The sequence below is a fragment of the Toxotes jaculatrix genome, chromosome 22, assembly GCF_017976425.1.
Source record: "Toxotes jaculatrix isolate fToxJac2 chromosome 22, fToxJac2.pri, whole genome shotgun sequence".
Lineage (NCBI taxonomy): Eukaryota > Metazoa > Chordata > Actinopteri > Toxotidae > Toxotes > Toxotes jaculatrix.
The window spans coordinates 6,873,152-6,889,364 of record NC_054415.1 but is presented as its reverse complement, the minus strand read 5'-3'; the positions used below and the strand labels follow the sequence as shown (position 1 = coordinate 6,889,364).

The 16,213-nt window shown below is 40.9% G+C and overlaps 2 protein-coding genes across 2 annotated transcripts in view; both read left to right on the top strand.

The window, feature by feature from the left end:
- exoc4 (exocyst complex component 4) overlaps positions 1 to 1,557 on the top strand; it is a 102,367-nt gene extending 100,810 nt beyond the window's left edge. The window contains exon 21 of the mRNA XM_041030346.1: positions 350 to 1,557. The gene's annotated coding sequence lies outside the window, so the exon portion shown is untranslated. The remainder of the gene's footprint in view (positions 1 to 349) is intronic.
- A 934-nt stretch (positions 1,558 to 2,491) lies between these two features.
- On the top strand, positions 2,492 to 15,927 carry lrguk (leucine-rich repeats and guanylate kinase domain containing). Its single transcript, XM_041030662.1, has 21 exons — positions 2,492 to 2,620; positions 2,863 to 2,916; positions 3,214 to 3,315; positions 3,413 to 3,494; positions 3,641 to 3,741; positions 4,034 to 4,115; positions 4,272 to 4,396; positions 5,524 to 5,667; positions 5,905 to 5,985; positions 6,181 to 6,267; positions 6,490 to 6,596; positions 7,158 to 7,277; positions 7,945 to 8,041; positions 11,072 to 11,185; positions 11,639 to 11,840; positions 12,572 to 12,685; positions 13,126 to 13,289; positions 13,616 to 13,704; positions 14,102 to 14,170; positions 15,339 to 15,451; positions 15,698 to 15,927. Exons 1-21 carry the CDS (start codon positions 2,492 to 2,494, stop codon positions 15,925 to 15,927), a joined length of 2,406 nt encoding a protein of 801 aa, XP_040886596.1.
- Positions 15,928 to 16,213: the final 286 nt, after the last annotated feature.

Here is a 16,213-nt window from a genome sequence, read left to right as displayed (position 1 = left end):
GAGAGCTGACAGATACTTTTTTCAAACTCTGGGCGTGTTGATTTTATATATATATAAAATACATATATGCCTATGCAGCAGTGACTCACTCTAATTGGGAAGTGAGGTGACAACCAACACAACTACAAACTGTGCAAGTCTAGTTCCCTGTGTGTCTGTGTCATAAGGTCTTGACATAAATGCAGTAAGCACGACTCTAACAGTCTCCCGCTCGCCATGACTCCAGCTCCAGATAAAAGGCGATTGTCTTGGACACTCACCCAAACTTAGGCCCCCTATCTCATCTCATTTTCCTATTAGATCTAAACTGCTGCTCTCAATTACACCTCTCTCTCTCCTCTCCTGGCAGCCCCATGGGCCCACTGATTCTGTCTGCAATAACAGATGCCAGATTAGACTGTCTGAATGAGGCCACATCTTCCGCCTGCTGCCAATTTGGGTTGGTCCCCAAAGAATTCCCTAGCTGAGAATTGTATCATATCTATGGCTGTTAAAAATCTGTTGATCTGTCTTTTTCTGAACTTTTGCAGCTGGTGTGGAAAGTTGTTAGTTCATTAACTTTTTTTTTTTCTTTTTTTACAAATTGGACAAAAGAGAGTGACTTACTTACTCAGTAATGAAGATATTTTTGCTGATTTCTGTTTCATCCCTCTGTAAAATGAGAACAAGGTATATTAAATGTAATATTTAAAGTCTAGCACACCACAGTGAAAAGACATACACTTTTTGCATTAAGGCAAGTGTGTGAGAATACATTTCATCAGTCTTACTAGCTATAAATGTTAACAATGCAATTTTCAGTCTTTATTTTGTCATGCCCACTAGAAGTGCCAGAGTCTTTTAAAGTGAACTGAACATATAAACTCTTGATACAGATCATTCCCCTCCCTGCAAACCTCCTTCTTTTTAGCTCATTAACTTGGGAGAGAAGTACTTAACAAGAGGAGAGGAGGGGAATGGGAGCCTTGTCAATACATTGGACCCAGCTCTGGTCTCCCTGATGCCCACAGAGCAATCCTTCATAATGACACATTGACACATTGGTTGAGATTGATGAGAAAACAACAGTGGACTTGCTGAGGAGTTCGCCTACCACTCTGAAACGAAATCTAAAATGTGCTGTTGACCTTAGAGCTACTTTTGTAATGTTATACATGGGGAACCTTAATACAATTGCACTGCACACATATAACCCATGAAAGTCCAAAACATGTATGTATTAGGCATACTCCATATATGTACAGTGAGTGAGAACCACTCCTGCTGTCCATGCATTTTATTCATGACTGAAATGTGTTAAATGTCATGAAGGTTCAGTGTCATGTTTCTTTTTCTTTCCGTTTGACCTTTGTTTGCACATCTGTTCTATGAGAGTCATTTTATGTTTCCAGTAAGAATGTACTAAATGCTAAACATCAAACTATGTTTTCATTTTCGTTCCTCTGGATGGTGAGGGTCATCTTAGAAATGCTCTGAAATGTTCTTCTCTAAATTAAGCACATATGATTTGCCAGCACATACACTAATATACGGAACAAATAAAGCATTCAATCCCAATATTGTCTTGTGTATTTTGTACAGTGTTTTACCTTGTGTGTTTGCAAAACAGTCATATATTCCACTGGGGTAAGTGCATGTACGTCTGACAGTAGTTCACATACACAGTAACCCTCTTCCAGACATGGCAGTACAGTCCATCCCTGTTTTGTTGCAGTAGAGATGTTACCTGCATATATCTCACCAGAGAGATCGATCCAAAACCAACACTAGAGGATGTACTTTACCTGACAGGTGTGATGTGTTGTGTGACATGGTTTGAAGCATGAAGTCTTACGTGCAGCAAGATGGAATGAGAAAAATAAACACAGACAACATACCACCTGAAGGCGCTGTGTGTTGTTGTGGGCATAAATCCATGCCCTTCATTCTCTGTGGCATAGAGTGATATTAGCAAACTTGCAGTGTTATTAAATGTATTGTGTCTACTATCATGGTGCCCTAAAGCACAATCCAAATATAAACAAAACGGTCACCTGATCACCACAATCAGAGCACAAGATGGGAAGGTTTAGTATATCTCTATTTAGTATATCTCTATTCTCAAATTTTAATTTTCTAAATGAGAAATGCAAACTCATTTGCCATCCGTCCATCTTCACCTCCTGAATCTTTTAACACTCTCCTCTGTGCCAGGATTTGGATTTGTACACTTCTCACGTCCCTGAACTGTAATTTCCTTGCTTCTTCTCAAATATCTGCGGGGTTTGAACATAGATGTGGAGGTGCTCATCGTAAAACTACACAACCCACAATTCCGTTTACCTCGCACATGTTGCTAAGCGACAACGGAGGACGCTTCACGTGAAAGCTAACTTGTTAGCTAGCTGGAGCACGGATATTTAGACTTTTTTTTTTCTCAAAGTCCTCATTTTGACTGCTCTTCAGTCAGTCAGTCTTAAGCCTCTCGTCGCCGAGTTTTTATCATGAAATAATGAAGGAAACAACAAGTCAGGAGTTTTCCCCAGCGTCGCCTAGCTGCTGCCCCCCAGGGCCCCTCACTGACGCTCCCTTAGCAGAGGCTCCCAGCTGCGAGGAGCGAGAAGAAAGCAGGGAGATGGAGGTAAGCAGCAGGGCACCTTAGCTGGTAAACCTTTGTAAGCTTCATGTTGTATGTCATCGTACTTTTTGGAAATAAACTTTTATGTTTCCGTATCTTTCATTTAATTGTTTTCATCTTGACAAATATAATGGCTCGTTGTACCGAATTGGAATCAGTTAAAAATAAGATTAAAAAAAGAAAAGAGTGACTGCATATTAATGTAGCAGTTACTAAACCTCCATATTTGTTCCGTTATGCAACAGGTAAAGCAGGTAACCTTGCGCAAGAGGTCTGAGGAAGTAAAACAACACAGCAAGGTCAAATGGTTGCTTATTTGCAATTTGTAATAGCCGCATTACCATCACTTAGAGTGCTGTGCATCCTTCTTTAGCATAATCTGTATGTGTGTACTGCATGAATATGTGCATGTGAGCTTTTAGGGGCAGGAAGCAATGAGCACTAGGTGATGCTTATAGTGGCCTCATCCTTAAATTCTGTGACTACATTGTTATTGTAGGGGGGCTTTTAGTTCTCTGTTGTAAAACTAACAAAGCCTCTACACACTAGCTTCCCTATTCAAATAAAATAATGCGTTTTATTTTTAATATTTACAGAAGAGTGGTGTTTTAACTGCTGAGGTGGTTTCCAGCAGTGTAAACCACCTTGGACGTTTTGGCACTGGGCTGCAGCACATGTACCATCACCTGTCCCTTCCTGTAAGCCTAACAGATCTGTCTACATCCACATTGTCTGTTTTCAGTATAATTTTGATACAAATTTAGTTTAATCGGGTTGTATTTTTCTCTACTCTAGAATCACAATCTCAGTGACATCTCCATTTTATGCAGTTATGTCCATCTTCAAAAGCTGGAACTGCCGCACAACAAAATTAGAGGTAACTCTTAGTTATAACCAGATGACCTGTGTCTCTTCACTCCAGTTACAGACTTGCTATTAATTATTTATTTACATTTTAACATTTCACTTTCTGTTGCTGCCTTTATCATTTCATCAGTTCCTCTAACTTTTCTCATCTGCTAGATTTGTCCTGTGTGAGCCACATGCCCTACATCGTCATCCTGGATGCTTCTCACAATGAAATCTCCAACTTCTTTGGATTCCAGCCACCCAAGAACCTAAAGGTAATGCAGGACCTTGAGCTGACAGGATAAGACAACATTTGATTGGTGGCTTGGGCTTCACTCTCTCGTGCTATTCCCTCAAGATAGGCTTGGATTTCCATAGCCCATCTGTAGTCACTTTGAAAATGCTTACAAGGCATTAACTGCCCTTGAATGACAGTGAACTTTACTGAATTGAAAATTCTTTCCCATACTCTATGGCTTCAGTCGAAGAATTTCTTCAGTGTGATGTACTGAAGACTTTTGTAAACAGTGTTCTGCTGTTTTTTTGTTTTTTTGTTTTGTTTTTCAGGAAGTCAATTTCTCCCATAACCGTATGACAAAAATGAAGGATTTGTCAGCCTATTCATCTCTTAGCCAACTGGATCTGGACTGTATCCTTACTGAAGAACATTTACATTCATCCATGTGCACATCGACTAGTCACCTTCTATTCTGCCTACATACAGCATAATAATGTCAGTCAACAAATGCATCCTGTTCCCCTGTATTTTCCCCTGTGTGTTATTCTTAACGTGCCTATGCCTCAGACAACAGCTTCAGTGAGATCAGTGGTCTTGAGCAGTGTTGCAAGCTCACTCATCTCAGCCTGGCACACAACAGGATCTCGAGGATCAGTGGCTTGGACAGTCTGCCGCTCACACATCTCTGCCTTGTAAGTTCTTCTCTATTTACCGTCAGAAATATGATTAACAGGTGCGCGTTCACACATCGACATTCATGCGTACAGTATTTACAGGCACAGACTTACAAATTTGCAGTTCTAAACAGAAATGTCAGTTTTATTTTCTTGGCACTAAGAGGGTTGTTTTCCTCTTCCTTGTTGTGTGTATTTTACCTCATGTATGATCAATTTCACCTGTTTATGTTTGTCTCTCTTTTGTCTCCCCTCTGTCTCCTCTTTATGTCTCTGTTTTTGGCCGCATTTTTACATTCAGTAAAACCTTGGCCCTGTGTTCGAGAATCAACATATGGTCCAACAGCAGGCCTTTCTCTCTCTTTCTGCTGGTGTGTGCATGTGTATGTGAGCGCACATGCGTGTTCTGTCCTTTATCAGTGTTTCCTCATTGTCAGCAACCATCGGTCTGGCTGTGTCTGCCCCCGTCTGTAGCTTTGCTTTGGGACCAGCTGCTGGTGTTTGAGTGAGCCTGGACCAAGTTCAGCACATACACACACACACACTCACACATACCTTGTCCATCCAGCATCCATCTAATCCCATCCCTGACCCCTTTTCCTCACATGCTGCCTCCCTAAACAGCATGGCCCTGTCAGCCAGTCTGTTTCCCAGCCCATCACAGCACCGACCCAGAGCTTCAAGGGACCAACGCAGTCACCCACCCCCACTGACAGCAGCCCTCTGCCAGGCAACATGCTTGGCAAGAGCAGGGTGAGGTGTGGACAGACGGCTAGATAACAACTTTAGTCACTGGAATGGAGTGAGAAGCAGGCAGGGGGCCCTGACAAGGGGGGAGTTCCCATGTCTGGTTCTTCATTTGGTTAGCGTGCTGCGTTAGCACCTCGCCAGCTGTTTGGCTGTCAGTCCTCACCAATCAGGATTTAGCAGTGAGAGGCAAACCTGCCACTCAACTCAGTACTGAAGGGAATGAAAGTTCAGGCACCCTGCAGACCAACCATGGCACGTTCTTAATATTTATTACTGGGATTCATTGAGTGGACATAAAGTAGAAGAGGTGGTTGGAAGCCACTTGTGTGTGCATGTATATGCATGAATGTCATGTACTTACCTCTTTAATTGTCCTCTTTTCTGTCTGTGTCCAGAGGGGGAACCAGCTGGGAAAGATTGAAGGCTTAGAGAATCTAAAGAATCTGCAGGTTCTCGACTTGTCTTTGAACCGCATCACCAGTCTTTCTGGTCTCCAGAACCTTCACCTGCTGGGCTCCGTCAACCTGGAAAAGAACCTGGTACTAATCTGAGATAATCTTCAGATTTTTTAAGAAATACAGTTTCTAGGCCTAAATCTCAGACGCAATTAAGCTAATTTATGAGACTGAAATTCCTGGACCAGGAAATGAGCACACTAATATAACAATAAAATTCTACTTTGACAAAAGTAGAACTTTCACACTCAACAAGTTTCTGATTTTAGTAACTACAAATGTATACAGGGGTTCCCTAGTATAATTTTATATTTTTTTCAGATTGGTGAAATTCAGGAGTGCAAACACATTCATGATCTTTTCCTGTTGAGGGACCTCAATCTGCTGGGAAACCCTGTGCAGGTAACCCAAACCTTTACAGAACACAGCCTTATACTACCAAGGAAACCGTACTGTGCACTTCTGTACCCACCTTTATGCACTTGAGCTTCTATGATGACTTCTATCTGTTTATTGCCGTCACAGAAACTGTACAGTATGTGCTATAAATATTGTTGCACCATATGTTTCTGTGTAACATATGAATGTGACTGGCAGGAGCACCAAGACTACAGACTGTCAGTTGTTTTCCTCCTCCAACATCTCACTGTGCTGGACCAAGAGAAAGTCACTGCTGAAGAGAAGGTATGACTAAACATCATTTTGGTAATTTCAAGATCAGAGATACTGCTGCGATGCAACGGCACAGAAAATAGTGTCTCAACATGTTTTATTTATATTCTTCACTGATCCCTTTTGTGCAAAACTAGAAAGAATGCCACAGGCTTAATGTGGTGTATATTTTATAAGGTATATCCCTTGAATGTGGACTATCTAAAGACAGTGGTTACTAACCTTAAATCCCAGGTGTCATCAGTGAACAAATATGACCCTCCTATGGATGTGGTGGCAGCCAGAGATCACATGACCCACCTAGTGTATCAGCTGATGCAGCCGCAGGTGATCTTTGAAAGGTTTGTACAAATAATACTACTACAACAACATAATCATAAGGAGAGAAAAAAATGTTAAAAATCTAAATTATGTATTTAAGCAGTATTTTGAAAGAGCACTCTTAATGTGAAGATTTAAATCCAGATGGAATGATTAGTCATAATCATACATATCCAAAATCACTACCAAGAAAGTTGTTTTCAAACACGAGCAGGATTTTATCTGCAGTGCTTCTGTATTGCTCTTATTATCTACCCTCTAAAAGAAAAAATGAGTTCATGCATCAGCACTTTTTTGAAAACATCCATCATCAGCAAATAAAATGCTGCAGCTAGAGTCAATTTAACATTCTCCTCTGTGCTTCCTAGAAAGAGTACATCCATATTGCCCACAATGTTCCCGTTTAAATTGACTGTAGGAGTGGCTTTCAACAATGGAGAAGTTTGTGCTCTGGCTTCATGGTTTATTATACTTTAGTCTTGTTCATCTTTGGTAAGGAAGGTAACTGGGTTTGAATCTCTCTCTCTCTCTCTCTCTCTCTCTCTCTGTGTGTGTGTGTGTGTGTGTGTTTCTCTAATCAGTACTTTACCCAGTGCAGACTCTCCCTATCCTATGCTGGTGCTGACAGGTCCTCAAGGCTGTGGGAAGCGAGAGCTGGCACACAGGCTGTGTCAGGATTTAAACGAATACTTTGCATACGGGTCAGTCCCAGGGTTTTTCTACACACATCATCACTCACAGACACTGTAAACTAACAGCACATGTACACTAAATTATAAAGTAGAAGAATAAGCTTATATATTAAGTGTTGAAATGACTTGACTGTTTTATGTTTTCAAGTTATGTTTACATTGAATATATTCTCAAGATACTGGAGAGAGTGACATTAGTGATACAACAAGTAAAAGTTTTAACAGTTTCAGTCAAAATGCATTATTAAGGCCTAGTATAATGTAGTTCTGGCACAAAAGGATCTCTTCACAGACAGTATGGTGAGATGGAATGATTACACCAAACAAAAATGATTTCAGTTATGATATTGATAATACAGTTTATGTGTGGACTGTTTTTCAAGATATGCAAAGGTGCTTTACACAAGTTAAGTAAAGGAATCAATGTCAGGGGTAAAACACATGCAGAGGTTCAGGTAAAGACATATTCCTGGCTTTCACCTAGTGGTTGGTTTTACTTTCTTGAGCATTCCAGAAACCCAGGGGTCTTGTCCTGGCCTTCTTGCCCCCCCGCTGCCCCCTCTTTAGTGGTTGCAGGTCTAGAATTTTTCAGATACTTAGACCTCATAAATTATATGGCTGGATATTTTAGATGAAACCCCAGACTGAGTGTTTCTCTACTTGTCTGTTTCCACAGAACCTGTCACACCACAAGGGGGTGCTACTCTGGAGAGGAGAATGGAATTGATTACCATTTTGTCAGTGAGGAAGACTTTCAGAACATGATTCACATGGTACGTTAGCTTGGCATTAAGCCTTGTGTTTGTCATCACCAAGGGGGCAAACACAATGTTAAAATAGCCAACTTTACAGCCTAAAAAAAAATATTTACAGCCTGGTACATTTTTTGTTTTTGGTCTCTATTGATAGTCCGTGAACACTGTGAGGGGGGTGAATTTTTTTGTACCACAACCGTTTTAGTGTTATTTAGGCTTAAAATTCTTACATTAAATTAGAGCGTGGTTACGTTGAGTGACAGCTCCATAGACAGGCACTGGCAGTTAGCTCTTTGCTAAAGCATCGGCTGGGCTAGGCGGCTACCTCCAGAGGTTGACAGGGGCTGTAGTGTCCGCGTTTGCAAATATTCGGATAGTTTTTTGTGACAATATGGCTTGTTGTAGTGTAGACTGTACTAACCGACCGTCGAAGGAGTCTGTGTTGGAGTTTTTTCGGTAAGTAAATTCTCACTATTTTACCTGGATGTTTGCACTAATTAGCATGTATTAGCATATTTTGCCGCTGGCTTATGACTTCATTGCTGATTTCTGGTCGCTGCTGATACAGATAGAGGACCGGAGCAGCTAATGTTAGGAACGCTGTTGCGGTGTGTTTCGTGCTCTCAGAGTCCGTTTATTGCGGGAATACTAGGCTACAATTTTATTTCGTCTCATTTTTCTGTTTTCGACATTGCATGGACAGAGCAGCTCCGTCAGTAAGCGGCGGCTGCGGTTTGTGTGCTGCTGTAACTCTAAGTGGATAGTGGATGCAGGCAGCGTTGAAAGCCAGTAAATATTACATATTAAACATTTTAATATAATAATATGTTTAATATTATTTCAAGTGTTCGGGCTTTATAGTTTGTAAGGAACAGGTAGGAGCGCTCGCCCTGTGTCGTGGTCGCACGGGGTCGAGCTAGTCGGGTCGGACTCGGGGACTGTCGTGTGGTGGATGTAGCTGCCGCTTAGCTTGTTAGCCTAGCTGATTAGCTGATTAGTTGATTAGCCTTAGGCTAGCTCAGTTGCTCCGAGCTAAATGGCCGGGTTCTCGGCCGGCTGACCCATAGTGTAACCTCTCCGCCAAATATCGAAAGTACACTCCCACTAAAATCGAAGATGGCGCAGCTCAAATGCCCACGGTTTGGTCACAAAACCGACTCCCCGAAACCAATGGGTGACGTTACGGGTGCTACGTCCATGTCTTATGCTGTCTATGGTCATCACAGGCCCTAGGCGTGACCGCATGACAACAAAATACATGTCACAGGGTGAGTTCTGCACTCAAAATAATCTTATACATAGAGTTTCATAAGTCATTCATTCATAATGATGCTCTCCTGCAGGTTAATTAAATGAATGCTGGGTTTTTGAAAAGCTCTACCTCAAATGTGCTTGAATCACTTAACTCCTTCAGCAAGTTTCAAACTGACTTCACTCTCTGGCCATAATGAGTTCAGCAGATGAGATAATTAGTTTTACCTAGATGGAATGATTTACTTTAACTGGCTGATAATTTGTTTAAAAATGTTACATTTAGTCGAATGGGGCTTTAGAAAATGAGTCATGGAGTCTTGGACACATTTGTTTTTCATTTTGTCCCTCTTACCAAGGTGCCTGTTATGTAAGAGTGGTGAGAGGATGAAGGATAGAGGTCGGGGTCACGAGGTGATTTACACAGCAAGGGCTTTGATGCTGGTATTGATGCCTTTTGTCTACTCCAACAGAGGAAGTGGATCAGGTTAACTTGACAGTCTGTCCCTCCCTCTATCTGATTCGTCCATTCTTCATCTTCACCCTCCCTTCTTCTGTTGCCAGCTGCCTGCTTTATCTCTGTGCTGTCTGCCCCTTCTTACTCTTCATGCTCTCACCTTTGGTGTGTCAGCTGCCGGCCTCTTATTGAATCCTTTTTTTCCCTGAGATTTGTTTGTCAGTAACTATGCAATCATGACCTCTTGAACCCACTTTTTGTGGCTGTTCTTACACAAAATTAACCCCAATCAGCAGTCCTAAGTGCTTATTATACTCTTTACTGTGCTGTAAACAAAAAGAAGTCCTGCTGTGTAATTATATCTGAATAGCTAGTAGTCTGGTAATATGAAATCACAAGAATCCTGTTTGTAATTGTGTGTTTAAATGCTTTTCAGTTATTTAGAAAGGTTACGGGACACAAACAGAGCATTCAAGTGAGCTTAAATCCCTGTTTGACTTTTCTGTTGAGACACATGGTGTATCTTATATAAATTATCAGTAAAAAGTAAAGAAATATAAAATGTAGTGTGTCGCACTTAATGAGTTCCCTCTGAATTACTGTTATATAATAGTGCTCCGTCACACTTTATGCAGTTCTAAAAGGCAGGTAAGGACAGAGTTGAATCTATTTTCATTGGGGTGATTGATTTTGCAAAGTCTGTGCTCTCCAGTTGCTGTGATTTTAAATGTGGCAAATCACAGTGATAGTGTAAAATATGCTTCAGTAAAACGATACAAAACAAACTGCCTTAAAAACAAAACTCAAAAATGACATTTGCACAAACAGCTACTAAATCACAGTAAATCTTCTCCAGTGGAAGATTTAGGAGCAGTCAGAGTAGAATTCATACAATATCATTTTTTGGGGAGGGAATCATAACAAATAGTTTTATTTATATACCTGAATCCACATTTTGTTTAGTTATGTCTCCAACTGCACTGGATTTGTCCGCGAGCTTGTTGAGAGTTATAAACTATGTCGTTCAAAAAGAAAGTGCCCCAAAGGCCAGCAGACAAAAGGTCAAAGGTCACCTGTGAGAAGTAACAAAGAGGGAGATTTTTGGCCCGAGCACCGGGTCAAAAGTTCAGTTCACAGGTGGGCAAATGTCTTGAGGTTGTTAATCTTGACAGAACATGCTGGGGTTGTGTACGTGTGTCAAGTATTATGTCCACTTTAGTTGATAAATGTGGCTCAGAACAGTTCTGTTCTGGTAATGATGAATAGTGGGGCAATAAAGTGGTGCACTAAAATGTTCTCTCATTCTTTCCCCTCATAACTAACTGGAAATTCCCTTTCAGGGTAGATTTATCCAGACCATGCGCTATGGGGGTCACAGCTACGGTCTGACCAGAGATGCCATAGAGGAAGTGGCCAGAGAAGGACTGGCCTGCTGTGTGCATATGGAGCTGGAGGTATGCGTATGGGAAACTCATATATAAGAGTACATAAAGTAGGCTTATAACAAATGTGGTCAATAAAGTCAGTGTTAGAGACACTTTCTAAAGTACATTCATTGAAAGAAAAATATAAATGTATACATAAGCATTCATCACAAGGTCCTGAAACAGCATATTGTCTAAACTGTAATCCTTAAAAGTTATTGTTTTTACAATAAATGTAAAAGTATGTTTGTATATTTGTAATTTGGGGGAACTGATTCATCCAGCATCATAAACCTATACCATCTTCAGCAAACCTGATCATCTGGAAAGAAACTGAAATTTTATTTCTGTGCCCCCACCACAATCTCCTGTGCTGTAACATCCCCCCAGGGAGTGGCTGCGAATCATACAGTTAAAATAAAAGAATATCAATACTGCTTTGTTATAGAAATAAAAACTTGTCTTTCTTGTCTATCCCCTTAGGGGGTGTTCAGTCTGAAGAACAGCTACTTTGAACCTCGATACATCCTGCTCATCCCCACCCAAGTGGAGAAGTACACAGGCCACCTAAAAAGCCGTGGTCTCTATACCCCAGCACAGATTGACATGGCAGTGTCACGTATAGAGCTCTACGCAAACACCAACAGGCAACGGCCAGGATTCTTCGATAATGTGATTCCCTGTGGTATGGCAAGGAAGCACTGTGTCACAGAGTTATTTTTATTATCGCACTAGATGTATTCATTCATCTACATTTCAGAGAATACTAACGGTAATTTAATATTCTCCAGTGGCTAATTCAATCCATTTTACTAATTAGTAAATTAATGTTTAATTGGACTACGAAATCTTTACAATTAATTTTCAACAAACATCAATTTTAAGGTATGAAAACACTTAATTTGTTCCCAGGGGAGATATTTTGATTCTCCATGTTTGACCTTTGGATATCATGTTAGTAAAAAAGAAATTGGAAAGTCTTGCTCTGTTCACCGGCAGTTTGTCACTGAAGTGTCCAAAGCTAAAAATACCCTGCCTTACTGCAGACCCAGTGTCACTGGTATAGCCTTAGATAAATTAACACACTTCACTAAAATCCATACACTACACTTTCAATCCAATTACCACATGTATTAAGGGTACGTAGCCGCAGAATAGCTGTGTTTATCATTCCCTCATGAAAGCACTCAGACATGTTAGCTGTTTTCTTAATGAGCTGAACATAGAGGGAGCGCAGCACACTCATCACTTTTATGCACTGCTAGCTAGCACCTCATTACACTAAGGTCATCATTCCCATATCTTTGAGTCATTACTGTTTGATGGGAGATGCATTGGCTGTTCACGATGAGATTTTTCTGTGTGGTGCTGTGTGTGTGTGTGTGTTTGTGTGTATGCACTTCTATGTGTGAGTAGATGACTGGGAAGAAGCCTACCAGACACTGAGGCAGGTAGTGAAGGAGTACCTGTTGCTAGAGGAGCAGGAAGGAGAAAACAACAACAGAGCATCCCCTGACAACACCTCCACAGGTGTGAATTTGTTTGTTCAAACGAACTCAACAAACTCAGCAGACTCAAAGCATCAGGGTGCTAATTTCACGAAGGCTTGGGGTGCAAAGTGTAGTCAGGTGCACCTCCCATTGTTTTTACGTTTTATTTAAAGGGGCAATCCATCAAAATCAGTTGACTAGTCACAGGGAGTATTACTTGAGTTACACAGTTAAAACAGTGGAAGAAAAAAATACTCCAAATTACTCTAACTGAAGGTGTTGAGTATTTTTAATCTGACAATCAGTTTTACAGAAGTGCAATACTTACTGGAGTGCCACTTTAAATTATTATTAACGTGACTAGAAATTAGTGTTGTGCGGCTTCTGTTTATACATGCTTCTTGTGCCTGTCTGTCTGTATGCTGTAACCATCATACACAGTATTACACAGTATTGATATACAATATCTGTCTTTCTCAGTCTCTGGTCATGAGCCAGAGGAGAAGCCACCCTCACCCCTGTCGAGGTCGGGGTCAGGGACACTCACGTCACACTCTGCCACAGCTCTTCACCCCTCAGATCCCTCCTACAGAAACTATTTCGCCAAGATCCAGGCAGAGCTCAGCCCTCAGAAAAGCCCTGCTGTGAGTAACAAGATGTCTGATGAAAAATTTATTGGTAATGAAGCCTGTAAGTGAAAGCTAAATAGACATCTAGACTCTATCAAATTTATGGAAAAATAATCATCAGTCCTCTGACAGGATGCTGGCTGTCCTTCTTCCTCCTCATCCAACTGCCATGCATCATCACTCCTGCTTTCCTGCTTTTTTTTTTTTTTGTCACCTTTAATCACTCTCCACATCAACTCTCCTCTCCTCTTTCTCACCTGCAATTCCTGTTTGTCTCCCCTTCATCTCACCTTTGTACTTCATCTTAACTTCTCCTCCCCTTTCGCCTCTCCTCTCTGCAGGAGCTGGCTTCCATCAGGAGGCGTGAGCAGCTGGTGAGAGAGGCTATAGTGGGGAAGAGTCCAGGGGTCTACAGCCAGCTCTTCAAAAGGTTCATTATAAGCAGGACGCACGCCACTGCAGTGCTTAATTTCAAGTGGGCACTCTCAGTCCGGCCAGATTGGTTTGATTGGAGCACTTGTCCTAACTGTGTTTTGATGGCTTGTTTTGGGTAATTGTGTGACCTTGAGGGTGAAGTGGCAGGTCCCCAAATTATTTCAGTCTAACAGTTTGTGAATAATATAAATGATGGGCTCTTGTGGTGGTGCTCTCCACTCAGTTGTCCTAAAATATACAATATGACTAAAAAAAAAAAGAAAAAAGAATGAATGGTTGCAGATTTTTATTCTAGTGGACTGTGTGTTAATGTGTGTGAAATTGCTTTTCTCTGTGATTTATACTGGTGAAGAAGAATTATTGAATTTAGTCTTATTTTTTGTTCATGTCAGCTCTCATCAAACAGCACCATCATCACTGCAGAATCACGATCCTGGTACTCATTTTAGTGAGGACAGCAGGTAAAAACACACACACACAAATGTGTGATGCACATACACTTATATGTGCTCATACATACATACTAATGCAATTAAAAACCACATTCAAGGCCAGATGTTACTGTAGGAGAAGAACAGATACATAGACGTGCTTCAGAGTTGTATAAGATTTCACTCTCTGTATGGTTTCTGAATTTGTGATAATAGCTTTTTGATTTATGATGCGGGGAGAGAATCCAGAACAAGCCTTGTGGTTTCATAAAAAAAAAAAAACTGTCCAGCTGACAATTTAGGAGCAGGAAACTTCTTTTGTGGTAGTATTCTTCTCTCCCTAGTTCTGTTTTTACAACACATGTTCACTTTTATAGAGCGCATTTTACTGGTACAAGCCATGTGGGTACAAATCTGAGCATACATCCCACACACAAGCACAGACACACACGTACTTACACACAAAGACACCCACTCATGAATTTAGATTTTCTAGCATTTGCTGTTTTTGGACTCCTCTATTTGTACACTTACACTCAATAAACAGGCTTGCTGCACAAATATGGGTTGAATCAGTCATGCATCGAAACAGTGTGTGTGATTATGTGTGTGTGTGTGTGTTGTGCGTGCAACAGCACACACAGCTTTCCCTTGCCTGTACAAATTAACATTTGATTTCATCACTTTTTTCTTAAAAGAAGTAAGACAGTAAAGATACACACAGAGATACAGTAAGTGTTCTGTCAAAATTAATTTGTTTCCTGTGGGATCATGTTCTGAGAAGGCAAGTTTCAGGAAACTTGTCGAGAATCATCAAGCTCTGTCAACGCAGTCTGACTGATACGTGCCCCCAGTGTTTACAGTTAACATTACTCAGCCCTTCAGTATTTCTGTAGAGGATTCCAGACATCTGTCTACTTGTCACTGCTCTTAACAGGGATGTGTCTTTACTTGTGTGTTTCTATCTCATACATTGTTATAGAAGATCTCTGATGGGATTTTTGTGTAGTCTTATGTGTGTGTTGGTGTGCATGTGTGTTTGCGTGTGTATGGTCTAGTGTCAAAGAATAGAGGGGTTAAATAAATAGCAAAAACCTGTACTTGTTTGTTTATTGAGTACCTTTAGTCATCCACAAATTATTATGATTATTGATATTGTGGAATACTGTCTTTCCCTTCTTTTTCCTTGTTTCACCAGCAGCTCAGATGGCTCTCGTGCCAGTTCAGTGCTCTCTGTGCCCAGTTCAGCAGGGGCCTTTTCTGGCTTAGTGGATACCTCTGTCCCAGGACACGTCTTGGAAACACCCAGAGGTTATTATTTCTTTTTGTTATTTGTTTTGTACACTTATACATTAAGTTTTAACACTGCTCTAAACTATGTGAATTTTTCATGTGTTCCTTAGTTATTCATTTCATAGTATAAAAACACTAACTTTACTGTCTGTAAATCACCACTACCACTTCTGATTATAAGATAATAAAACTGGCTGTATGTAGCTCTAAAGCTTTGTTGATGTGTTTCCATATCTTATATTAAATAAAACATTTCCATTTCAGACCACCTGGCACCAGATCAAACTCCTGACACCCCCCAACCAGACACAGATCGACTAGCTGCTGTTGCGTCCACCTCTTCTGAGAGACGTCCTGGATCCAACGTCAAGCCCATCCTGCCACCGATCCCCACCGGACGCAAGACCCCTGCAGTACCCAGCCCGGCTCCTTCTCCAAGACCCAGCCCAAATGCAACAGTCGGAGAGGGAGGAGATGCAAACACGGAGCAATAGCTTCCAAGGTTTTAGGGTATCTGACATCTAAGAAATTTGTAAGTGTTCAAAGTAACTGCTTTTTTGTGAGGAAGAAAATGAAATGAACTCGATCAGCAGGTATGTAAAAGTACATAACTTAAAACATGAGCTTGGTCTGCTAAATTCAAAGAACATCAAAAAATTTGAACTGTAACTGCAAAAGTTAACAGTGAGCTGCAAAACCGCACATTTGTTTCCATCACACCACAAATTACAGTCTGTAAATATGATACACCCAAGCAACACTTGAGATTAGGTTTCAGTG